The following is a 26,458-nucleotide window of genomic DNA, read 5'->3' on the forward strand; positions in this document are numbered from 1 at the left end:
ATTCAAACGAGCCCTTAATCAAGACTGGGCGTTAAAACGAGCATTTACGGTATCTGGTGAGTCAGCGACGAATACCGCAGATACCGTAACTTACAATGCTGCTGAATTCTTTTGTCAAATATTTTAAGGATTAATTCCGACATCAATGTGAGACATGTCCTATATTCTTTCAGTTTACAAGGTCAAGTGATCGGACTTAGACGTTTTCGATGAAATTTTGCTGCTTCGAATCGTTATATCTGTCTATGTTCTTAAGCTAGTAGTCGGTTATTATATTGTAAATAGACACGCGAAAAGCAGTATATATATACCAATTTTCCTACAGTTTCATTTTCCGTTTTTATAGGACCACATCTTTGGACCAATTTGCTTTTGCGTACAACTGTACGAGCGAAGTAAAATAAAAATTCGCAGAACCGCCAAGAATACATAAAAACACCCAATTACGTATTTCCAAAATAGGAAACAACTAAAACACAATATTCCCTTTTCTATCTTTTTTAACAATTCAGGTGAGAGCAAGGGTAACTTTTGTGAGAACAGATATTTTTTACAGCAAGAGCTTTTTGCTCTCCTTCATGTCAGCTACGCTCCCCTAATAAAAAAGTATACCTTTGCTTTCCCTCAAGCTCAAAAGTTATTGACTGCCTCAAAATTGGCCCAAAACCAATAAATTGCAGGCCCTCAATGTATACAGTAAAACTACTGAATATACTCGCCGAAATACTCGTGAAATAAAGATTAACATTTGTCGAACTACCACTTTATATAACGTTAGCCACAACATCAAACAACACTGATTTAACTTACAGTTATTACATTGTCGTTGCGCAGGCGTAACCTTACCAGAAATAAAATATCTTTTGTATTCCGTGAGATTTTTCTCAACAATAGACTATGTTTTGATTCGGAACAATGACGATAAACACAGAAAACTTCAATACCGCTATTGTATTTTAAAGCAGGTATTGACCAATTCTTTGATAATGTGACAAAGAAGCAACATCGGCGCCAAATGATACTATTCTTAATTACGTCGTGGTAAAATCCATAAATGTGGAAACGTAGGGTCGTGTAAATTGGGGGCCCGTTCGTAGTTGACGAACCACCCAGAAGTCCCATTTCGACATATATATTCGTAATTAAACCAAGAAATATTTAAGTTGACATAAAATTGAATATAACATATTTCGAAATGTATTTGGGAGTATAAATAACATCTATGACGAAAATATTTATTAGTTGAAAGCCTGAAATCCAGTAACGGACATGGAACCATTCAACGTCTTAGTCGAACGACTTGACACTTTGACAGTCGACAAAAACGCGAAAATTCGGAGCTCGAACAGCCGAGCACGCGGCCGAGTAAAACGACGCCGCCCGAACCGCGCATATCGACCTTCAACAAGCACCAGTTCAAGTCACAACTTTAGCGAGAAAACATATATATATTAAGAAATATTTGCGACTTGGTGCGTGCTTTTAATCATGGCTCCAAACAAGTGGTAAATGAAAGAGGAAACAGTGATAACAACTATCAAGTTGAAAAAAGAAATCATTGCGAAATATGAGAATGATGTTCGAGCGTCTGATCTCGTCTTACAGTATGACATGGCGAAGACTACCATCCTGGAATGCGACAACTACCACGGTGTATAAAGGCAAAAACTTTTCGGGAATGGAACACCACAAGTCACAACACACTATCAAGTTGAAAAAAGAAATCATTGCGAAATATGAGAATGATGTTCGAGCGTCAGATCTCGTCTTACAGTATGACATGGCGAAGACTACCATTCTGGAATGCGACAACTACCATTGTATATAAAGGCAAAAACGTTTCGGGAATGGAACACCAATCCCGAACGAATTATGTTCGACTACCGAGGTATCACTGTAATTAGGAACCGATAATATCGAATTCGAACGAAGGCGGATAATTGCCCCACTGCGCAGCAGAATTGCCTACCGAACGACGAGAAGGGACTCTCCTATTCACAAACTCTTTCTCCTGGAAACGAATGAAATAATTCGTACACAGAGCTCAAAGAAATACGCGTTGCACTTTACCATCCATTCAAGGCGCAAGTCTTGAAACGGATTATCAAATTGTGAACCTCAGCAATTCTACGCACCCTTGACCCATAAAAAATACACGTGATCGACAGCATCGTTTTAATTAAATTAAAACTAATTGAAAATCTCAAAACGTATTAATAAGCAAAATCAATAGTATCATCGCCTAAAAAGTCACTTCAGGGACAATGAATGGCCGCCAGTTTTTGACAAAACTGACGTTTGCTGTGGACTGTTTCAAATAAAGAAAATTGATTAGTAAAATAGAACTTTAATGGTGACGAATTTGAGGTGCTTTTTCACGGTGAACAATACAATGTTTATGATGTAATACTAAAAATATGAATACAGACATGTCTAGAAATTGATATCATTATACTGACTCAATACAATGATGAGAAATAATTGAGAAATACAAACGAATCTAATGCTGATACCTAATCGGGTTTACCAGTCCCAGATACAAATCTGCTAAAAATTCAACATATAACATTCATTTCAACTATACATAGATATACTAGAATTCGCAGTTGAAAAATACATGCTAATGGAGAAAGCAATCAAGCAATGGCTGTAATATAAGAATCACAGATAATCAATATGAATAAAGAAACAAAACAAAAGGAAATATTGCACTGTTTTGCTTCACATAATATACATATACAGAGATAAGACCGCACACAGAAAAAACTTCAACACATATATTTGGGGCAAAAATAAAATAACTTACGGGACATCCTTTAACCAATCATTTACAAATTGGACAAATTTATTATGGTGCCCGTATATTTTACCCCACGTACATTTGAACCCATGTGTATATCCGCGGGTTCAATCTATATGCAGGTGCTACAACCATCGGTTAGGGTTAGTATGGGTTCAAATATCCGTAAAACAAAAAAGTTTTCAATAGGTGCAATAGTATGCAGGTGCAATTGTCGTGGGTTCAATGTAATGGAACCATTTATTATTGGTCTTGCATACAGCTAGTGATGGCTTATCAACAAAATTCAAATGACAAACTGAATAAACTTCTTCTCTGAATAAGGAAAAATAAACGCATTTGAATGTTGATTCATTCCAAGAATATCAGGCAAACTGACTTGCTTTCACGAAAACCATGCTCGGCCGAATCAGATGAACAGAAATTTAAAATACAGGATTTCATGGACATCATGCAAAATTGAACATAAATCAATCGCAGAGCATGACACAAAAAGCAGTTTATAAACTAACAAAAACAAAACAGCGCAACTTTCAAGTCACTTTTCTAATACACAAATGCTGATTTGAGAATAATTCTGAATTTTTGATTTAAAATAAATCAATGCTCAACCTACAGATGTAAGCTGAAAACGTAAACAAAAATGACAAAGAATGAGAACAATTCAGACCAGTTCAAACAAAAAACCTTGCCTAAGTTTATACACGACAAGACAGCAAACATTCTTTTGAATGTGGTAGAACATTTGAGTACTGAAATAAACAGTGTAAAGGTAATATTCACATAAATTGGGAGCAATTCTTCCAGTTCAATAGGTGAGATGAGACAGAAACGCCATTATTTCTTGTTCAATGATATCGAACATGTATACTAATATATATTAGGTTTATCAACAATATAAGCAGTTTAGTCAAAGGTATGAGCACAACTCAATATCAATGACCATAATAACTTACTCTTATCCATGAACAAAGTTTATTTGTGAGTACCGGTAGTATATAGTGGAGTTGTGTATTTTCTAAATATTGCAATAATTCGGAAGCACCGGGAGCTAAATTTTGTTAAAAATTGAGCATCAAAGCTTGCAATCATGCATGTCAATATTCTAACAAGCATATCAGAAAAATGCTGCGGACATAAAATGAAAATCAAGATCACCAAGATGGAGTCATGCTTGGCAACCAATAAAAATTAAAGAAATTAAGGTTCTAAGTGAGCAACCTTGGTATATGTACACTATGCCATCCATATTCAGTAGAATAATGAAATACATTTGAATAATCGCCTATTGTAACACCTCATGCATTGGATGCAATTTTAACACAAATATAAATTCAGGTCAAGTACTGTGGACGAAGATATTTGGTGATAATTCATCAAATGTGATTTATGCTGGTTTTCCACAAAATGAAATGATAGTAAAAAACTTATATATGTACTATTTGTATTGATGCTTTCGTCATGGTAATCATCAGTGAATCGCAAATTGCTTCCAGCAATGAAATACTATATGAATAATACCTTATTGAATAGCCTTGATTTCGATGGATGTTAAGATTCAAATTATGGTTTTAATAATTAACACTAGAACATTTAGCAGAATATAAAATCACATTCTCGCACAATACTGATATCATTGTTCATAACAACAAGCCTAATTATATGCATGGAACATACAGATGTCAAACATGAGTAGTTCTATCCATGGAATAGATCAATTGAATACTATAACCTGCGCCTGGTTGCATAAAAAATCATTTTCAAAATTATCAATAAGTTCAACAAATATGTGAAAACCGCAGTAGGATTTTGCTACAAACACCAATAATATATGTGTAAATAGAAAAAATTCATGACTAATCAAGTTGAAAGATTAATTTGCTCAATTGCCATTTATAACATGCACCAAATATTTGAGTTGATATAAAAAGTAAAGTTCATTGAAAATGAATGTTCAAGCATCGCTCCAAGAATCATGCTTTTCAAGCATAATTTGCCAGAAGACATGCAAGACCAATCATAATTAAAATGTGATTAATTCATTAATTAATCTGTGCTCGTAAGTTTGATCGCTCTCGTTCAGATGAAATCAAATCTTCTTGCATATACTGAAGTGCCGCAGCGAGAGAATCTCTTTCAGCTTCGACATCTCGCAATTTCTTACGTAACTCTTCAACTAAAATGTCAGAGTCTTTCTTTTCCTCATTTTGTACAATATTTTCAACATCACTAGATATCTTTTGTGGTATTTGTGACACGCTGTCACCACCATTACTTTCAGATTTAACAGGTTTGTTTGTTACAATTTCATCAGTAGTTCCATTCACACCTAATTCAGAGTTTATTTCTTTTACAAGATTCTCTTTCACTGTAGACATTTTACATTCACTTTCGTTATTTGACGGTAAAATGTCTGATATAGTCTTCAATACTGGTAAAGGCTTTCCTCCAGAGGATGAGGCTGCAGAAGAACAAGAAAAATTGAAAAAAACATTACCGAAATGAACAATCGAAAGACGCCATTTTGCGATAATAAAAATTTATCAAATGATAATCAAGAATTCAGATTTGAATGCACTTTAACCGTTGTGGTCACAAATTTGCAAATATATTCATAATGTGTAAAAAAGAAAAAATATTAAAATTTACTTGATACGTGAAAAGTTCCATCATCAGATCTGGTAACAGTGGCTTCATGGATATGTAATGTAATTGGATCAGGAGTGGGAGTAGCTTCATATGCTGCTGGCATATCATCTTTTATAGTTAATTTAACATCATTTGCTTTGATTTTCATTGGAACAATATCAGGTATCTCTTCATCTTCCACAAAAGCTCCTGTGTAGTGTTTAGATGTTTAGTAGTATAACAATTAAAAATAAGATCAACTGATAGCTTCATTGTAAAATGAACTGAAAATAATTCAGTGGACGAAAAGTTTCAGTCAAACTTCGAATAAATCCAGAAGATATTCAGTCCAATTTTAGACTATTAGCATGAGTACTTACCTAAATTTGCCAAAGTTGATGATTTTAGAACAAGGGGAACACTGTTTGCAGACAAGGAAATGTGACCAACTTTAGCTGCAGCCGGAGTATACCTGATGGCCTGTGGACCAGAGTCCACTCGTAAGCAGAAGTTTGGAGAGGTAAGGTCACTTGATGGCTTCTTGTATAGTGATGCACATTTCTTTGGCGTGTCTGAAAAACATGAAAAAAAGGTATGCAAAAAAATAAACCAATTATACAGGATGTTCGTCGTCCTCCTGGATTATATCAGCTAATTTCAGTTCTGATGCAGACCATATATAGCAAAATATGAATCGATAAAATAGTCACTAATTGTCTTAAAGCAAAAAAAACTTTCTGACACAATAACAAACATACAATTCAAAAAGATAGAATCCGTTTTTGCAGTCTTGATTGTACCAAGTTCAAGAACATCAACAAAAGTTGCAACGATTTTAACAACACTGTCGTTGGCATCATTCGAATCAACAGATAACTCGATTCCTTCCGACACATGTAAATTGACAACAGAAGACATTTCGGGTGGAGGCTTCTGTATGAAGAGACAAAAGTAAGAATCAGTTTCCCTGTCCTTACGACAGTTTAATTGAATTAAATCTTAAAACATTTTTTTTTACCTAAAATAAAGTTTAACAACAAATTGGACATAAAACATAACAATGGATTAATTTTGAATTAAAAACTATTTTTAGAATAAATTTTTATATCACCCTCTTGTCAATAGCCAACAGATAAAAGCGGTTGAAACCAACTATGAAATGGCACTGATAATGAATATTGCGAAATACACTTGCCTTTTCCTCTACTGGATTGATCTTTTCTTCACTTTCATTTTGACTTGTTGTAGACACACTGTTAGCATCATCAAGATTAGTGACAGTAATTTGTGAATCAGCCAGACCGCACGCAGCAGAAAATGAATCAATGTCTGATTTCAACAACTGATCAGATTGTGAAAATCCTTGACTTGATGATAATGATGAAGTTTCACTGGGAATGCTATATAAAACAACATGAATATGAGAACCAGGTTTACGAGAGTCTTGCAATGTAATTGTCCTTGTACAATTTTGTAATATGATACGCCTTTTACATCAGCGGCCACTGATATGTAAGAAGCAAATTTATTTTGGAAGGGGCTGGTATCCTTCTGATACTGCATGGCCTACCAAATACACACCCGAGGTAAGGTAGAAGGCATGAGATTGATACCGGCAATGCCATCATGGAACTGTAATGCTTCAACGACTGAGCCACCAAATAATTGTACCAAATAAAAAAAAAGAAACTTAAATTTGAATGAAGGTAATTACATATCCTTCTTGATTGAAGTTGACAATTGAAAACAATGAAAGAATAAATAGCATATTCATACCATTAGGCCACTAGTTTTTCAACTAGTTTGATGAAATAGAACCCCAATTTGATGCAAAACACCACAAGGTCTTTCACAGAATATTATACCTATTATATTCTTATTTTATACCCGGTATTATAAGTAAACAATACATAATATAATATAGGTTTGAGTGCAAACTTGCAGAACATTGGTTAATAACCAGTGCATTATGCAGAATGATGACATATTCTGTGAAACTTTGCATGCATACAGTTGTGTAGAATATGTTCTTACCCAGGACTAATAGATGATGTTTTCATCTGCTTACTTAGCTTCACAGAGCCAAATTCATCTGTTCCTTTGCCTTGTTCATCAACCTATTATATATAAGTATATTGAAATACTAGCCGCTAAACCTCACATTCTTGGGCTAGGAAAGATGGTACCAGAAATCTAGCATAAGGACATCCCCTGTACAATGCCATCTGCAGGTTATGGGTTATATTATGAGTTACAAAAAGGAATATACTTACTAAACTGAAAGAGACCGCAAACGCAATTGTTTTATTTCAAAATGAGATCTGATTGTCAAAACATTATTAAAAAAAGTGATCTGACATACTTTTGCAAATTGGAAATCTAGCCACTCATTGTCTAATGTCTACTCCATTAGATTTATTAATACGCGATCCAATCTGCATTTAGCACTTGTGAATTCTGTATGAAAATATTTTTATTTTTATTATGGCAGTTGGTGACATATCTTAGACAACTATACCTTAATCATAACAAACTGATCACTGGCATCAGAACTAGAGTGTGAATGACGAGATGATTTCTCAACAGAAACAACTTGATCATCACTGCTTGTAGGAAGAGGTAAAGAATCGTGAGAACCAGACTCATAACCACTGGAACTACTTTTTGCAGTGCTGCATTGAATACAATTTGAAATCTTAATAAAAGTCGTGAATATTCAAAAACATTCGTTAGCTAAATATATGATGCCTAAATTCACTCTCATAGAAACAGGCTTTTACATACCTGACATTATTAAAGTGAATCGTTTGATCTGAAGTTGAAATGGTTGTTCTTAAATTATCAGATGAATAATTTCGAGATTGAAATTTTTCTTTAATTTGATGTTTCGGTTCTATAGATGTGCTACTACTACTTGCAGAAGACAACTTAGACATACTACCAGACTTTTGCTTGACAAGCGAAGCTTTAACATCTGAAAAGTGAAATGGGAGGGAAGATCTAATATAAATTCAGGGAAAGAATGAACATAAATAAGTCAGAGCAAATTTTAAAAAATTGAATATTTAGAAAAATATTTAAATGGTCAAGCCATCTTTATTGTAAGCTTTCCTGAAAGCCTGGGTTAAATAAGAGAGCAGAGCAAATTTTAGTTTAAAACACATACATGAATAATGACTTGCAATCGCAACAAGGTGGAAAATATATATAACAACAATTCCCATACCTTGCGATAAAGGTGACTCCACTGCATTATCATATGACTTCATAGATGAAACATTATCTCTTGGCAACATTGGAAGATCTTCTGTATCTGATGTTTCATGGGGATATGAACCAATTGCTTTGGGCACATATGGAGTAGCACCTATACTCTCAGAATGAGGATAAACACCAGAGGTGAAAGAATCACCAAATATACTGAGATTGTCTGAGCCTTGAATACTAAGTGTATCAGATCCACATTCTGATAAAGGTGGAGTATCTTGAGCTACGATGGAAAGTTTAGGTTGCGCTTTCTTCATAAAAGACTCTGCATCTTCATTCGCATTTTGTGGTTCAGATTTCACACTTTCAGCGCCCTCTGTTGATACTGATTTTTGTGGTGACACAACACTTGAGGTATCACTTGCATTACAATCGACATCATCTTTTTGAACACCGGGTGGTGGAGGACGTAAAATAAGAAAAAGATCTGCAGCAGGTGCTGATAATCTTACAGATGTCGTGGAAACTGGTTTTGATTTTTTCCTGCCCGATCTAAAACATAACACAAATTATAAACTCACATTGCATAAATGCTAAATTTGATCAATGCACTCAAAAAACACATCACCTTGGACGCATATTATTTGGCGCATGAGAAGGTGTTGAGGAGGCAGATGAGGGAGTAGAACTCAGTACTTCTGAGGTACTCTCATCGAGTTGCTTTCCCACATCTTCAACAGTGTCGATAAGTCGTAATAAATATAGATATTGATGGTGATCGAGTTGTAATCTCACAGCCTGGAAAATGCAATATAAAAAGTCATTCAGCACAAACTATAAAGAACTGCTTGCTATACCTTTACCATGCGTAACTTATAATAATAATAACATAGCAATAAATCAATATTAAAAAACCAATTGGTGGGAACGGTGGACTGGTGGCTCAATGAAGTGTTAGGACAATTTGGATGATATCACAGGTCAAAATCTCCATCACCCCCCACAGTGTAACAATTTTGGTAGGCAATGCCATAATTCTGATTCTCTTTAATTGTGGGTCTCTTTTACCATGGAAGCAACACCTTAACCTCCTTGAATTGGAGCAAAAGGCGTTTAGCTCCTTTATATCCAAAAACTGTTTTAAAATGTATTCAATTTTGAATAGTCAAGTTATTGGATATATGGTCATACCAGACCATATTTGCTTCATAAAATTTGATATAAAAGAATATTCTATAGGCAATTTCAAGAAATAATACAGAGTGTCCCAAAATAAATATCACCCATTAATTCAATTACCAATTTTGTGGGTTTCATTTATTTTTGGACACTCTATATATAGATTAAAATTCGTTCAACTGTATAAATTTAAAATGTGTCTAATGACAAACCTTATTACTATGTACTAGTATATGTGTTGATATGACTTTATTTTTTGTTGAAGACGTGCTTGAAACAGAAGTTCTGTCTTGAGAAATAGCGTCATCATCTTTCTGTGGTTTCACATCAGTTCGATAATAATCACTGAGAAGTTTTTTGTGCCTTGTTGAACGTGGACTCGCAGTATTATCAGATGAATCAATGGATGATGAAGAAACTGAACCAGAAAGCGGAGTTTGCTGAAATCTGTGAAAAATTCAATTACATGATTTTAAGCATATATAAGAATAAGAATAAGTAATGGTATTGGTTGCAACTCGTGTTGTGTGTTTTTCCAGATGGCTGAGCATGTTCAGTGATGTCATCAAATAAGTGATCATGACCAACCGGCTGTGAAGCTGAAATGACCACATACTGTACTATCTTGAGTTGGGTGCCTGGTTCTGTTGGTGAGTGTTATTGGGGTAGGGAACTTGCCAATTATGCATCTCAACAAGTTGATAAAAATAACTATAACAGTTTCTTAAAATATATGTCGGTATCATGTAGCTAGACATGTCTAAAAAAGGTGGTTGATTGTCCTAATTTTCAATTGTCAATTTTTAAAATAAAAATAATTCCGTTTTGCAAATAAAAGTCTTTGGTATGATCAGAAGGCACAATTAAAATATTTCAACGGTCCTAATTTTTGAGCTGTCCGACCCTGTCATGTACATACATATATATATACATAAATCCAATACAAGGGTGACCGAAAAAATAGAACCCATAAATTTCTCAATTACTTCTATGAAAATGGAATCAAATATATAATTTCGTTTACACTTGAACTTCTGCTTGTGTATGATTGTAAACGAAAAATGACCTCACTGGCGTTGGAGACAATGTGCATCCGTTGCGCAAAATGGAAATAAGGGTTTACAAATTGTCACTAGCAAGATTTTTGGGACTTTGTGAAAGGAATGAAGAAAAGTGAATGTGTTATATGATATCATGACCAAGTCAAACGAGAAATTTGCTGCTAAGAAAACTACTAGCTATGATTTCAAAGACAACTTACTCTTGCATATCAGATGATGGTTCCAATTTATTATTTCCATTTGTTTTTGCGTAATCTACATTGTTCGAAGCAACTTTATTAAACGAAGGATCTTGTGTGGGTGAACCGATATTGTACAGTGACGAACTAGGTGAAAGTGCAGCTTCACCCACAAAAGTCGGACAAGCAAGTTTTACAGTTCCATCGGAAATGCCGGCAGATTCTCCAATCCATAATTGTGTCGGGAACGAGTCTATAAAAGGAACTCTAGTTCCCGTTGAAACAGGATCATCATTTACTCTGGTCAATCCCAAGAAACCTCCTGTAGATTCTTTTTCTTCGACAGCTTTTTTTAATGAAGGCATCACAAAGTCCATCCATAGTTGTTCTATATCTACTGACCAAACATCTTTTGTTGCGGAGGACATCAATGCCGCTTCTGTTAAAGATAATAATTTCTTAAGTGTGATTTTGGCAGAATTGTAATCTGTTGCATCCACAGTTAGAAATATAGACTTTGAAGAGCCTTGTTCAGAGAAAAAATTGAATGTGCATGAATGAATGTCAACGATCTGAATGAAAAACAAATTACAAAAAAAACATATGGTAAAAAAGCTTTTAGTCAAGCAATTAGTCTTGGAGCTTTGTATTGACGAATGTGTCCATTAACACATAAAAGTTATCCTAATGTTTTGAATCAATTTCAGTTGACACACTTGATAGATACTATTTATCAAAACATAGCTATAACATAGGTTACCAGCAATGAATTAAGCATGATACTAAGTTGATAGATATTTATACATAATTTATGGCTTATTTATCAGCAGATGGCTGGAGGGTGTAGTAAAAAAATTACTCAGATAAATAATTGTTATAGATCACAGTTGCAACTGAAGAATTTCTTCAGTTACTAGTCACCAATCTAATATGGATGTACACTATTTCACAGAAAAATCATAAGACATCAATAAAATGCTGAGAAAAAGCGAGTAAGCAACTTTTTTAATTTGATTTTAAATTGTAGGATGTAAAATGTATTTAATTATCTCACTCTTTAGATCTGGATTCCCACTTTTCAAAGCAATAGTCAGAGGAACATCTTCTCCTTTAGCATGTGATCTCAACAAATCTTGCATGAACGAGAGATCGATTCCTTTTTCACCAGGAAAGGCATGAGGATTTCTAAAAACAGAAATACAAGTTGGGAACTATAAATGAGTTATTATAAATTACCTCCTAATATTTGAAAATAGGAACGAATATTGACGAGAATTCACAATATTTGTGAAAATTTGTTGAACGCAGCAAGGCCAATGATGATTTGCACACAAGAAGTCAGCTCTGGTCAATGTTTATTAAAATAGTTATCAAAGACTGCCATATTTCTTGCATTCATTTGCTTGATTCAGAAACCAAAAAATGGTATTAAACAACGAATTATTTTTTATTCCAATAAAGTTGAAAAAAACTTGAAACTTTCCATACTTGGCAAAATGTTGCTCATCCATTTTTTTCAAAACATTTTTCAAATGAAGTCTTGTACAATCTGATCCATCTCGACAATTTGTGACTGTGAAAACATTCAAATATTAAGATTTGAATATTACATGTACTATCACAAAAAATGTCAACATAAGTTTGAAAAAATCACAAAAAATTCAAAATATTCAGACACAAAAATGAAATAACCAAGATCTTTAGTCATAAACTCTTGAGTATAATTCGAGAAAAATATCAATCTCTCGCTGTTGAATATTTCTGTGTATCATAAAACTATTCAAATATATGCATATTAAAATTTTAAAATAGAAAAGCTGAGAAAATAGAATTTCATTTTATAATAATATAATAAATCATGAAAGATTTGTCATATATAGAGTTACCTGCTACTTTTGATGTTTGAATTTCTAATCCATGAGGTTGTTTATCATGTGTTGATTTTGGACCAGGGATGAAAATCTTAAAAAAAAAAAAATGAAAAAAGGCTTCTTGATACACATTAAAATCAGAATGAGCAGCTTGGCAGATTCTATATGTTTGAAGTACTGCTTTTTAATGCCATAACTCATAGCTAGTTAAAGATAGCCCAGAGAATAGGTAATAGTAACCTTTGTAACAAAGCTTATATCTGCAACAACACAGAAACAACCAATGCAAGTATTTCTAGTAATATCATCACAATGCTGATCATCCAAATTCATGACTTAAACAACAGCTGATGAGACACTTTTAACTACTGTAAGATAATACTAAGTGAATATAAAATAGAAACTTAGAGAACTATATATAAGAAAGAATATGCATGACATGCTAAATTAATATTGGGTAGGCAATTGCATCAGATAACTGAATTGGAAACAAACACAGACTTTTTCAATAATTGTAAATGATTGAAATAATAAATTTGGATTAAGATTTATCCCATGATTTAAGATTAGATACTGTGAAATCTCATATTTTATAGAGAACCATTTGAATATTCATGATATTATTCTTGGTCGTGTATCAACCCTAACCCATTGGGAATAAAGCAGCCAATTGGTAGTAGCAGGGATATACTACAAACGTTTTAACTATAATCATATATTTAGGTCAGCGGTTCTCAAACTTTTAGAATCAGCCGTGCCGCCTTCCAAAAGGCTCTCAACACTTGTGGACAGTTCCCTGCTCTTCTGTAAAAATATCTAGTTTTGCTTTAACAGAGTTTCTCCATTTATTTATGTGGCATGTTTAATAACAATAAGTCAACAAACGAACGCCTAGGTGGTGGACAAATGAGCCAAATCTTTTGATTTTCAGGTTGTGACTATTTTCCATATTAAATATCATTACCTACCTTTGGCATTAAAATTTGCATTCTTATATCAGTGTGTTCTTCATCTTTATTTTGAGCAGGAGAAGACATATTTTCTACTGTGTCATCCTCATCATTATCAGACAATATGCCGAGATCTTCCAACATTTTCTGAACAGCTTGTACAGTCTTTGTTGTGAGAGTATTTAACCATATTAATGAATCCCAGTGTGCATGTATTTGGGGAGCATTGATTTGCATGAAAATATTGTCATGTGGAGCTGGAAATAATAAGTAAATGTTAAAATTTCGAATGAATATATCACCTCACAATATTAAATATAAATTCTACGTGATTCAAGATTGTTGCTGTACACTAACACAAATTTCTATAATGTTTCGTCCGACCAAGAATCACTTAGGATAGTTATCTTCACTCTCACTACAGCATACTTGCAATATATGCCTACCAATTTACCAGCTTAAAAGAAGGATAAGTTAGTTCTGTAGAAACTCAATCAAGAACACTGAATACAAATTGTAGCATTAAAATGAAAATCTATCACTATATCACAAATTCACAAGGACCTAATAGGAAAAGCTTCATAGAAGATATTACTGGCGTTGTTGCCATGATACCACTATCATGATAAAGACTATACTTGATAAAGAGTTACATACCACTGTACCAGATAACCATATCATTCAGTATGGTCATGGGTAACAAGATGGATTAAGTAAATTTTGAAATCAACTTACTAATACTAATACTATTTCATCTGATTAACAGGAACAAAATATTCGACATAGAAATGTGTCAGTCAATGACAAACATATTAACTCAAAAACAATAAATTTTAAGTGAAAGTCATACATCCTATCATAGGCTGTAGTTTTTGTTGAGTGAAGGTACGGGTCATAGATAAAGAGATACTTTCGAATTGTCGGTGACTGAATTCTTGAATCAGCCATAGCCTTATAGGACTATTCAGCTTTTTGATTCATTTTTTCGCACCAAGCAAGGCAGCCACTGATATCTGGATGCTACTTTTTTCAAAGTACTGGCTTAACTGTGTTGGCATCACAGATTACATATCTCGGATTTAATAAAGCTTCAATTTTTAGGCCATCGCGCCCTCACAGCAATGAAATGACCAATGCTGACTCAAGTTAATTTCTATTAATAATATGTCCTTACCTGGATAATCCCTGCCATCGGGATAATAATATTCAGTTCTGATGAAATGAAACAACGGCATATCATCGGGTAGTAATAACTCTTTCCTTGTTGAATTAATTAATCTTCCACTTGATTGCTTCTTACTGTTTGACGTTGTTACCTAAACAACATTATGTTTTTTCTATAAATATTGACACAAAAGTAAAATTGAGTTTTTAAATATAAAACTCAGTATTTTACAGATACATTTTTCCACAAATTCAATAGCTTACTGTCCAAACGCACATTGTATATAAAAGGTATAACTTCAGAAATAATGAAAAAGTAATGTTCCATTGCAAATCGAACAATAAGCAAACATTAGTCTTATCCCGGCACTTACACCAGAATCGAATTTGTTCAAACACTTTAGTACAGTAGATCTCGAACAGTGGGGCGCGCCCCACAAAGGGGGGGCATCGGAAATTTTTTGAGGGGGGGTGAAGCTAATTTAAAATGAAAATATGTTAAATTTGATCTTGCCAGTCTTATTTTGGATATTAATGCTCCAACCATGTATTTTAAACGTGTTTTCACTTTCGCCTGTTATTTGTAGCTCATTGTTAGTTAGTTATTTTTAAGTCAGGCACAAGACTCAGCAAATTTTAAAAGGGGGGGCTTAAAAATTTGAGAACCACAGGTTCAGTCTCTTTTTTGATTCAGATTTAAGGATTCATCTCTTCCTGACCTAGAGCTTTTCCATATCATTGAATCATATAGGAAAGGAAGCAGTGAAAACCACGAAAAAACATAAACCTCTTTCGTTTATACTATGCCCTGCATAATTTACATGAGAATGGGCTTCAAGGTGTGGTAACTGAGAATGGATATTCTGTTTTCATAGCCAATGGGTGCAGATATAAAATGGAATTTGTGTGACTTAGACCAAAATATATTTATATAAAATGAATATCGAATAATTGACCGTTAACTTACTTGATGTATATCGATATCTGTCAGTCGTACAGATAAACAATTTTCAACCAAACGGGCAGATTTTTGGTGTGGATCTGAAAATGTAAAATGTAAGTAACTGAAATTACAAAAATATTGTTAGCACAGATTAAAATCGCACATTTTGACACAGTTTATATTTCTAGAATATAAGCTTTTAATAATGAACTGCATATAACCACATATATACATAATACAACCATAAAAATAATAATTGACATTGACATAATTTTTTAAAAAGAAAACTACTCGATGGCATGAAATAATCAACCAACATTTTGTTAAATTTCCAGCTTGTTCGGCAGCTTTCTTCAACTTTGCAAAATCACTTCTGAACTGTTTGATAATCCCATCTGCCCAACTATTTCTTTCAATCATCGTCTCTCCGTCATCTCTGAAATGATCTCTGTCAGATGCTGCAAAAAAGAGATAATTATATTACAGCAATATTTGCTGCATGAATTGAATTAGGAGTTAGGACCTTCTTATTAATAATAATTTAAAATCACTGAATGTTATTTGAATATGGGCTACCTGTACAACCAAGACCACATAGATTAATCGGTGCTCCTGAAGTATGTGAACTAAGATGGCAGACGCCGGAACGTAGTATGTTTACCAGGTTAGGGTTAGGCCATAATTTTTTCCCAATTTCAGTACTAATACGAGTTCGGGGACTATCCAAGCGACTCTCGTAGTATTTGTACCTTAAATTATAGCCTAACCCTAACCTGGTACACATACTACGTTCCGGTGTCCGCCATCTTGATTCACATACTTCAGGAGTACCGATTAATCAGCTTTGATTCTAGCCATAAAGTTCCTGCATTCAGTGCATACAGATTGACATACACAATTGGGAAGAAAAAGTAGCAGTAGTTAGGTGCACGCTTCTGCAATCAACCATATACATTCATAATTTATGTTTTTGTTTTTCAAAAAAACATTCTTAAGTCTTCATTTTAGAGAAAGCTGTAGACAAAAAGCCACTGTTATATCTCTAAAAAACTACTTTTCCTAGAAGAACTGGGATCATCTTGTCGCCGTCGATTTGGAATTTCCTACCAACTTTTATTACACCTGGGTGAAGTGGTTAGCATAACGTTTGAATCATAGAAATTCAACCTGCGAGACAACATTATTCGGTCCTACATTAGATATAGTCAACCAGTTTATTAGATATATAGTAAAACTTCCACATAATAATATCACTACCTGCTTTATGATAAGGATAATGATCCATTTTCAAATCATGAAGAGAAATCTGAATCGCACCACCTTGGCTTTTGTTCTTTTCAAAACCTATAAAATCATTAAAATCTTATTGAAAAAAAAAATGTCTGCATCAAAAGAATAATATATAATTCTGCTCTGAATATATCGTAATTTGAGTGATAAAACATTCTATAATTAAAAATATTTCAATTCATTTGATATCCAAATACAAAATTATGAACAATCATAGATGAATGAAAATACTGGTATTGAATTTAAAGAGTAATAAGATCATTTCAAAGCAATATAAGTAACTGTGTAACAAAAGTATGAGACATTGTTTCATTGCGAGTTAATATTCCTATTTTTGATAATAAATATTTATTCCAGTTACCAATATTCCAATAACATACTTATGTAAAAATAATAGTTATGCGCTTAAGAATAACCCCAAATTTTTCAAGACAACAATAGAACATTCTGAATTCTGAATAAAACCAGAAAGTAATAAATCGTAGAGGTATCAACAAAAAAGACCAGTTGTTACCTTTATGTGCAGGTGAACTTTCTTCACAAATGTGTAGATCGACACGATCAAAATGTAAATGATACGCAGTTTCTATAACTGTATGCTGTTCAAAGTATTTTGAGGCAGATTGATCATCAGAATCATTTATTGTCGAGGTGTTGGGAGGTTTTGCCGGCAACTAGAAATCATGAATAAATTATAAGATTACTAAATACATATAGAATGTCAGTTTACATATAAAAATAAAAAAAATGCTAAAGCAATAAAATGGGGATAGCATTAAAAGTATATGGATTTACATATTAGTCCACAACTTGAATAGGCTACTGTGTGAAAAATTACAATCTGAAATTGTATTGTAAATGTATATGTACAACAGAACTGCTGGACTCATTGCGGTAACTGCCGTTGTTATGTATTTCACCAACCACATCCATGTAACTGTAAACTATAATGGACTAATTATCAATTTTTTCAAAAACCATTCAGATATTAAAGAGAATGAGCAAAGATAAGGGTGAACATGCCAAGAGCTCCTGACATTATAAAGAATTCTACTGTGCATTGGTAAATACCGATTGACACAGAACAAGTTTGTGGCAATACGATCAAGCAAACCGAGGTAGCAAGATTTATATAACTGAAGTTCTAGTAAAAAATAAAAATAATTTTGTTTGGTAGGTACACAGACTTTAAACAGGCAACTTACTACTAGACAGCTGTTGCTCACCACATAATAGGAATATAAATTTCACTCCCTTAAAATAAACATCAAAATCCCAGTTCAAAATGACTGATAACTGAAACATTAAACAATGCATAGATTTGTCCCATGAAAGTCACAAATGGTTGTGGAGATATACAGAACAACTCATGCCATCTAATCCAATAGTTTCAAATCTTAGCTTGAGAACAAATTCACATGAATAATAAATGGTCATTAGTGAACACTTCTGAAGATTACCTGCTGAGTTTCATTTGCTTTCACTAGACCAAGTTCTCTCATTTGTTGACTGGAACGCTCAATCGTATCTCGTAATGATTTCACACAAAGTAAAGCAGATTGCACTTGTGAATCAGTAAGAACCCACAACAAATCATCGAAATGAATATCTAACTCGCTGGCAATCACAGAACAATCAGAAGTCTGGAAGAAGAAAATTGTGTGAAGATCATCTTAATAAACTTTCTTGGGTATAAGATTCTACCAAAACTATACAGAAAAAATTAGAATTTCAAATGTTCATAACATAAATTCATAACATCTTAGCTTAGGACTGGAAGGAATAGATCTTGGTATATTCAAGTTTTATTTATTTGTTTGCCAGATACTTCTATTGCGTCACTATCCATTTGATGGACTACTGTGATTGTTTACAGTATTAGTTATTAAAATATACATTTTATTTCGAACATGCCTACTTATAAACATTATGTGAATGTGTACAACCGATCTTTTAATTATCAATGGTTAAATTTTGAATAATTAGGAATATTTTGAAAATAATTATTAAAAAAAAATGAATATAAATGCAGAAATTTGATATGACCAATATCAGAATTATATGAAAACTTTACTGACATTATTTTAACATTTGCAAAATACATTCCCAATGTTATGTTCGAATCTGACTACACAAAGGCATAAAAAAATCCCATGTTTCTAAATACGATACCTTCCTTCTGAAAGTCATCTTTATTTCACTTTGATTTGTAATTAATCTCAATGGTGTTGTTGAATTTTTATCATTTGTTGTCACTGCATCTGCAACAATTCGCATGGTCTGCCATGATATCTTTTTGAACGTCAGTACCTTGAAAGAAAAAATTATCACGAAAATATTCATGGAAAACTACAGAAAGAGAACATGAGTATATCTCAGGAATTAATAATTGTTTTACAAATTTTACATTGATGAATCGTCCAAGAAAAATCATAGCAAAAATTTTTTCAACCAGTAACAAAGTAGTATTAATCAAACATATTATAAATGATGAGAGCAGTGATAATCACTAATCAGTATATACCCACAATGTTATTCATGTCACACTCAGCAAAAAAAACACGGCGCAGGCATTTATAGACCATTTTGAGGCAAACTGGTACTCATAGAACCAGACATTTATAGACCATTTTGAGATAAAATTGGTACTCGTAGAACCATCAACCAGACATTAATAGACCATTTTGAGATGAACTGGTACTCATACATCATACAAAATAAAACCCGAGAGACTGAGATAATTATTTAAACCTTCAAGCAACATAAGGACAAAATCAATCACTTGATTTGATCATGGAAAATTGAAAAAGCAGGGATTGATTTTTCATTATGCTTTGTCGGCACACATTACATCATAATAGCATGTATCTTGCTATCACTATACAAATTTATCGAGTATGTCACATAACTAAATTGATCCAAAATGAACACTGAATCAATATTGATATTAATAAAGTTCTTATCTACTCAATAAGCATCAGTTCTTTTTGTAGTCATTAGGAATGGTATAATATAAGGAAAGTTAGAATTTAGGAATACGATCAATAATCCAATAATCGTTTGCCTGAGATCAAAACTTGTAACATTGCAATTAATTGTATGTTAAAAAGTATACTTGATTTTTTATTAAATTATTGGAAATAAACACAATTTGTGAGATTGGCATTCGTAAAACTGATGAAAACTCAAAAGGGCAAAACCTGAAAAAGCAGTTTCGAGCAAATGAATGAAAATTGTATTTTGGAATTCACTTTAGACATAAATGTGAACTAGCTTTCTTACATTAGTGTTTCTTAAATTTTATAATTCTCAAAACACATGACTGATGTAGGCCTATGACTATTTCGAAGTATCCAAATTGATATGCACTGTTGTATTTCAAGTAAACAAGATGGTGACCGGCAATAGAAATAAATGAAACAAAGTTATTTAGTTTTAGAACAAAAGGTCGTCAATTACCTGGCCCAATGTCTTGTCAGTGATTCTTGAAAGTCTCAAATCTGTTTTCTCCCATTTGGGATTTGTACTTAAAACCAGTAGTTGTGATAGCTGGAAAGAACATGGTTTAAGTAAATATTATTTATTTTCTTGTTGAGCAGGTTTTACTAATAAAACTTGTAGGCAGCAAGGAATTTAGGTCAATAATGAATATCTCCTGAAAATACCATCCAGTGTATATCGAAAATACTAGTAATTTAGTAATTGGTAATAATCCAGTAATTTGTTTATCTCAATTCAAAATGATGATTAGTGCAGAATATTAATGAGCAAACAATGAACAGTCCAATAACTTGTGATATATTGGCCCTTACTATTGTTAGATGCAGATTCTGAAGCAGATAATTAACTATAGCAAATTTGTTTTACGAAAATCAGTTACATATTAGGTTATATTTTTATGACTGTAATGTAAATAAATTCTTGAAATCATTAATTCAAGCATCAGAATTGTCATTTTTCCAATAAAAAATGAAATCAAAAAAGCATCTATTAATTTAAAACTTTTGTGAACAAATTATAAATTTGATTATGTGAACTTAATAAGACCTTAGCATCAATATTGACTGCCCAAAGCGTTAAGCGCTTACACTCTCAAAATGCCACATGCTCGAAGCCTGCCTAATACCTGGAAAGTTGCATTAAAAGCAGCTGAAGTAAAGTTGACGGAAATGGAGTTGATATTGACAGTCATTCCTTCCAAAACCTTTTCAGTAAATCCGTAACTCGTGTCACCACTGTAAAAAATAAAAACATGGGACAATATAAAATAATATTTATAATTTTATTAACATATTTATAAACAATTGTATAAATAAAATAGTGAAAAGCCAAGGTATATATGTAGGCTACTATGGTTATCAAAAATCATTTTTAATAACCACAAGATTGAACATGAATTGATTGTATATTGAATTAAAATGCACCAAGACCGAATTTTATTTATATTTCATAAAAACTTAATAGACTGTGCGACATCATAATACTTCTGACTAAACATTATTATTCATCTTCAATGTTGGTTACTGAATGAATGCATCACATCAAGAATGGTGAAATAGAACAAACATGTTTAGCTTCTCAACTATTTTTAGACCAAAGTCAGAAAGCCCAACAACAATAGGCTTCTTTTAATGATACAAGGATAGGATTATACATTTGATAACACAAAGCTGTGATTTAAATACGATTGACATGTATTCACCTGCTGGCTGATGCCTGAATGGGTGACGGTCCATTCGGAGCTCTTGGTTTTTCACAAGTTATCATTTCTACCTCTACTGAATCAAGAAACTAAAAAATAATAATAATATCTTAATGATGAATTGCTTATTTCACATTTGATAGTGTAATTCTAAGTAACTTTTGTGTCAACAATAAAAAAAGTAAATGCTCACAAGATTGACACCGCTATTATGTCAGGGATTAGGTTCAAAAACTAGATGGTAAAAATTATCTTTATTAACCCTTTCCATGCGATTTTTATTTTTTATTAAATAATCGTATTTGCTACGCCGATTTTATGCATTTGTACCCCCACAACTAATCGATCGATTAACGAAAAACTAATGCTCCTCTGCTGCCCACTGACGGCTCGTTGGAAAGCTTATTTAAAGAGCTTGCAATTGGCGATTAAAAACAAGTTTTTTCAAAAGTGGTGGTCTGAGTCACAAACCGGATAGAAAAAGGGCATTTTTTTTTCTTGGGAGTTGAAACTTCAAACCGTGATAAAAAATAGAAATATTCGCTAAATCCTTTACTGTTACCGCTTCGTGGTTGGCAAACAATAGCATAATATTGCTGTAGCAATTTCGTGATCTAACTCAAAATACTTTGGTAGATGGAAGGGATAATATGTCTTCTATTACCACCCAAAAAACACCGAAATTTGCATAAATTTCAAAAACACTCCCTCGTTCCGCCGCAAATAAAATTTCCGTCGTAAACGAAAGCGAGATTTACCATCGCTTATGTTAATCTCGAAGAAGACTTCTTATCAATAAACTAAAACCCAGAAAAACTAGACCAACAGTTTGCGACCGATTGCTAAATAAAACAGTGGAGTACATCAACGTACCCGCCGTAATCTAGCGACTTTTGTCGTGGGTACGTATACGTGCCCACCGCACGGAAAGGGTTAAATGAGAATGAGACACACAAGTCTGATTCTATTATTCAAATGAAAAACTCAAGTATAATTCCTCCTTGAAATATTGGAAAGAATAATAGGGAAATAGGCATACAATATATTGATAGCTTTTAGGCTAAATATAAAAAAATATGCTGATTCAACTCTATATAAAATGAAATCCAATAAACAAAACATTCATAAAACAAGATGACACATATTAATTATCAATGTGCCACACACCATGGAAGAGCTTAGAAATGTTTATTAAATATTTAGTATATTATGTTTCATCTCAGTTGAAGCTAATGATATTAGGAAATGAATTTGAATAATCCAAATCCAAATGTAGTTAAACATTTGGGCGGAAGACCAATTATTTTCTTGTTTATTATTCAACTTACAATGCATATTGGGGAAGTTTTCAATTTCGTCCATGGAATCTGAATACAATACAATATATATTATTTACACAAACTTGCTCATAAATATCCCAAGTAAAAAAAATTTATTATCATAGAAACTCCTTCTCTCACATAACGTGGCCATACGCAGGTACAAAATGTATTCAAGGTTACTGATATACAATACAAAGCCAATGTCGCTAGTGAGGTTTTTTCTTACAAATTTCTACAAATCATTCATCAATCACCGTGTGGACCAAACTGTTAATGTTGTATATAAAGTAAAAATGCCTGAGGGCACTAAAGAGTAAAAACTTAGTGAATATTGGATGAATATTGAGTGGTGAATTTTTATGTAAAAAAATTAACCATTCCTAACAAATTTGTCATTTACACAATAAACTGAGGTATTTACCGTAAATATCAGGCTAAATGTAAATTTTGTCAACAATACAATGAACATTCATTGGCCTCATTAGTTTATATGTCTTCCGCAGAAGATTTTGTTATTTCAATATATTTCCGCCAATGTAACTTTTTGGTTACTGAAAATACTAAGTTACATTGGCTTTATTGGGCATTTTGACTTCCATCTATCTTAAACTGGGTGTTTGTAGTCTGTGTTGTCGATTTCCCTGTATTTTGGCCAAAGAGAAATCAGTTTTTACTTTTTAAGTTCCCATTCAAGCACCTTGTTAATTCTCGCAAGCGTCTAAAATATAAAAATCTACACATGCATGTTGGAGTCCACATCCCACATTGTATACATTTCTTTTCGATCAAATCTCAGATAAAAACTTTCTGAACCGAAATCAAAACCAGATTCCATTAAATTTTAATTTTGCCAAAGAAAAGTCACAACATAACAAGCAAGGAAGTAAATCTCACAATGAAATGGTGACACATAAACATGCTATTTAGCACGGATTGCGAAACTTTTTTATTAAATGAGTCACATATCATATTTTTATGGTCAAAGGATGCTGAAAGATTCAACCTATTCACTGCATACATATGCATCAATGAGAAACTTGAAGTTGCATTTTCTGGGTCGTTTTTGTCACTTTTGACTTTACATAACCTGCACTCTTTATGAGTAAATCAGGACTGAAAATGGCGTCCTTATTTCGACCAATAAAAATGTTAGGATGGGTGCGTCGAATCGGTGATGTGATTTTTAGATTGCATATATGCACTTGCTCATCACTGCTTGTAAAATAAAATATCCATATCAATTTTTCGGTATTTGTTGTTGTTTGGAGTGGAAGATTTAAAAAAAACATCAAAACGATTAAAACCTTACCTTTACATGAACTCGATTGCATGATGCACGATTTATTTGCAACCATGTAGGCAAATTCATAACATTCTGCAAAGCAATACAATCCAATTCCAAATTATTCAATTCTCCTTCACCTCGTAATGTACTCAGGTTGATCTTGTCAGCAGAGAGATTTTTAGCAAACCTATATATATATATTAAATCAGTAATTTAAAATTTTTTAGCTTTTAATAACAAGGAATACAGGAATAGGCAGGCTAGCAACCACTCGAAGAACATACAGTTTAGTATATAACTCCACAATACATTGGTAAAACCCAAAAGTCTTTTTTTATTCCTAAATAATCATGCTATTATAATATGGTAACAATGAGAAAAAAAATAGAAATATGATACATAGGTTTCTGGGTTTATTGTGTGTCCAATAATGCTGTAATGCTAAGTGGTGAAGCATGGCATGACTTACTTAGACAAATGCTTCAAAATTTGTTTCTTTATTAGTCCAGCCATTTTATATCATGTCATTCAAGTCGGTACAGGATACAACAATACTAGGCTACATCCAATGTTCCATTGATATCTATCAGTCAGTTGTATTTCTTCAATTGATGTGATTTCAACCTTTTCATAAATCTGTATATATACTACTACAGTGTTTGGTCCAATATTTTCTACCAACCCCAGTTCTGATAACTAAATAGGCATGTATCACAGTATCATGGGGTCATCAGCTCATTTCTTCTTATTCATGTAGGCCTATTCAATAATTATTAAGCCTGCAATACCTGGCACATGTAACAGTGTACTGCCGTAAACATGAGTTCATAAATCTGCAGATCTGTAAGTTCTGAAGTTAGAATTGGTAAGCTGTATTTTTATGAGTAAAACTGTAAAAAGAGATTTGATATCAAAAATCAAAAGTTTGTTTAATTTATATTTTAGTGTTAACATTATATTAAAATGCTAAGATCATTCCAAATGACTGAATAATGAAATATTACATTTTTTATCAGCAATGATATTTTTGTCCCTATAAAGTTCAGAAGTTAGTGGTTGAGGGGTCTAGTATCGGTCTTACTACTTACTGAATACAGCGCGAAACACCGCAAAGAGCGCGAAACAGCGCAAAAGAGCGCGAAACACCGCAAAATAGCGCGAAACAGCGCAAAATAGTGGGGAAACAGCGCAAAACAGCGCGAAAGAGCGCAAAACAGAGGGAAACAGTGTGAAGCAGAAAAAAATTTTGCAATGAGTTCGGGGCACCTTGTTTTGAGTTGGATTACCACGGCAGCAAATTAAAAACACAAACCAACGTATGTAGCCAGTAATGCTGTAATGGCAGGTCTGCCCCTGCTGGTGACACATTTTGGGTACCATAATTTAGAACATTTTCCATGTGGATATGGTTGGCTTTAGGGTTAGGGTTAGGTAAAAAGGGACCTCCAGAAGTATGTGTACCAAGATAGCGCACAACCTGAAAATAGTATGTGTGTGTGTGTGTGTGTAGCGGATTCAGGTTGTGCGACATATTGCTGCACATACTTCTGGAGCACCAAAAAGGTAGATAAAATTTCGCATGATGACCTATAATCCGGTACATAACCTTGTAAATATACCGGAAATAGCGCCATAAAACCATGGCGAGAGCCGCCTTGGTTCTTTCGTGGCAGGAGGTGGTAATGACTGCGTCTCCTGTTTTGCGTTGTTTCCCTCTGTTTTGCGCTGGTTTCCTTCTGTTTCGCGCTGTTTTCCTCTGTTTTGCGCTATTTTGCGCTGTTTCGCGCTCTTTTGCGCTGTTTTGCGCTCTTTGCGGTGTTTCGCGCTGTATTCAGTAAGTAGTAAGACCCGTCTAGTATAGTTTAGTACCACATCCA

General features: G+C 33.3%; 1 protein-coding gene across 3 annotated transcripts; it reads right to left on the reverse strand.

The window, feature by feature from the left end:
* Positions 1-2,161: 2,161 nt before the first annotated feature.
* Positions 2,162-25,493, reverse strand: LOC120330839 (bridge-like lipid transfer protein family member 3B). 3 transcript variants are annotated; one of them, XM_078114226.1, is made up of 30 exons: positions 25,370-25,493; positions 25,051-25,217; positions 24,606-24,768; positions 23,303-23,341; positions 21,975-22,063; positions 21,399-21,507; positions 20,732-20,821; positions 19,445-19,582; positions 18,733-18,915; positions 17,787-17,946; positions 17,240-17,326; positions 16,300-16,440; positions 16,007-16,080; positions 15,050-15,191; positions 13,894-14,132; positions 12,941-13,016; positions 12,543-12,627; positions 12,109-12,239; positions 11,076-11,493; positions 10,027-10,261; positions 9,264-9,433; positions 8,655-9,187; positions 8,213-8,402; positions 7,947-8,100; positions 7,463-7,545; positions 6,624-6,828; positions 6,187-6,361; positions 5,809-6,000; positions 5,450-5,638; positions 2,162-5,261 (listed from the first exon to the last, which is right to left on the reverse strand). In XM_078114226.1, the coding sequence occupies exons 2-30, from the start codon at positions 25,092-25,094 to the stop codon at positions 4,843-4,845; spliced, it is 4,953 nt and encodes a 1,650-aa protein (XP_077970352.1). In that variant the 5' UTR covers positions 25,095-25,217; positions 25,370-25,493; the 3' UTR covers positions 2,162-4,842. The 3 variants fall into 3 exon arrangements, with proteins under 3 accessions (XP_077970352.1, XP_039253730.2, XP_077970353.1); XM_039397796.2 differs by having other exon boundaries at positions 25,051-25,467; XM_078114227.1 differs by lacking the exon at positions 23,303-23,341 and having other exon boundaries at positions 25,051-25,467.
* Between the last annotated feature and the right edge of the window lie 965 nt (positions 25,494-26,458).

This window comes from Styela clava, chromosome 7 (genome assembly GCF_964204865.1).
Source record: "Styela clava chromosome 7, kaStyClav1.hap1.2, whole genome shotgun sequence".
In the NCBI taxonomy this organism is placed as follows: Eukaryota; Metazoa; Chordata; class Ascidiacea; order Stolidobranchia; family Styelidae; genus Styela; species Styela clava.

Excerpts from the sequence above, each read along its gene's own strand:
- LOC120330839 (XM_078114226.1), bottom strand. The coding sequence starts at position 25,094 with ATGGCTGGACTAATAAAGAAACAAATTTTGAAGCATTTGTCTAA. Across the intron at positions 17,327-17,786 it reads AAGTTCACCTGCACATAAAG|GTTTTGAAAAGAACAAAAGC; the intron begins GTAACAACTGGT and ends ATGATTTTATAG. Across the intron at positions 6,362-6,623 it reads TCAATCCAGTAGAGGAAAAG|AAGCCTCCACCCGAAATGTC; the intron begins GCAAGTGTATTT and ends CTCTTCATACAG.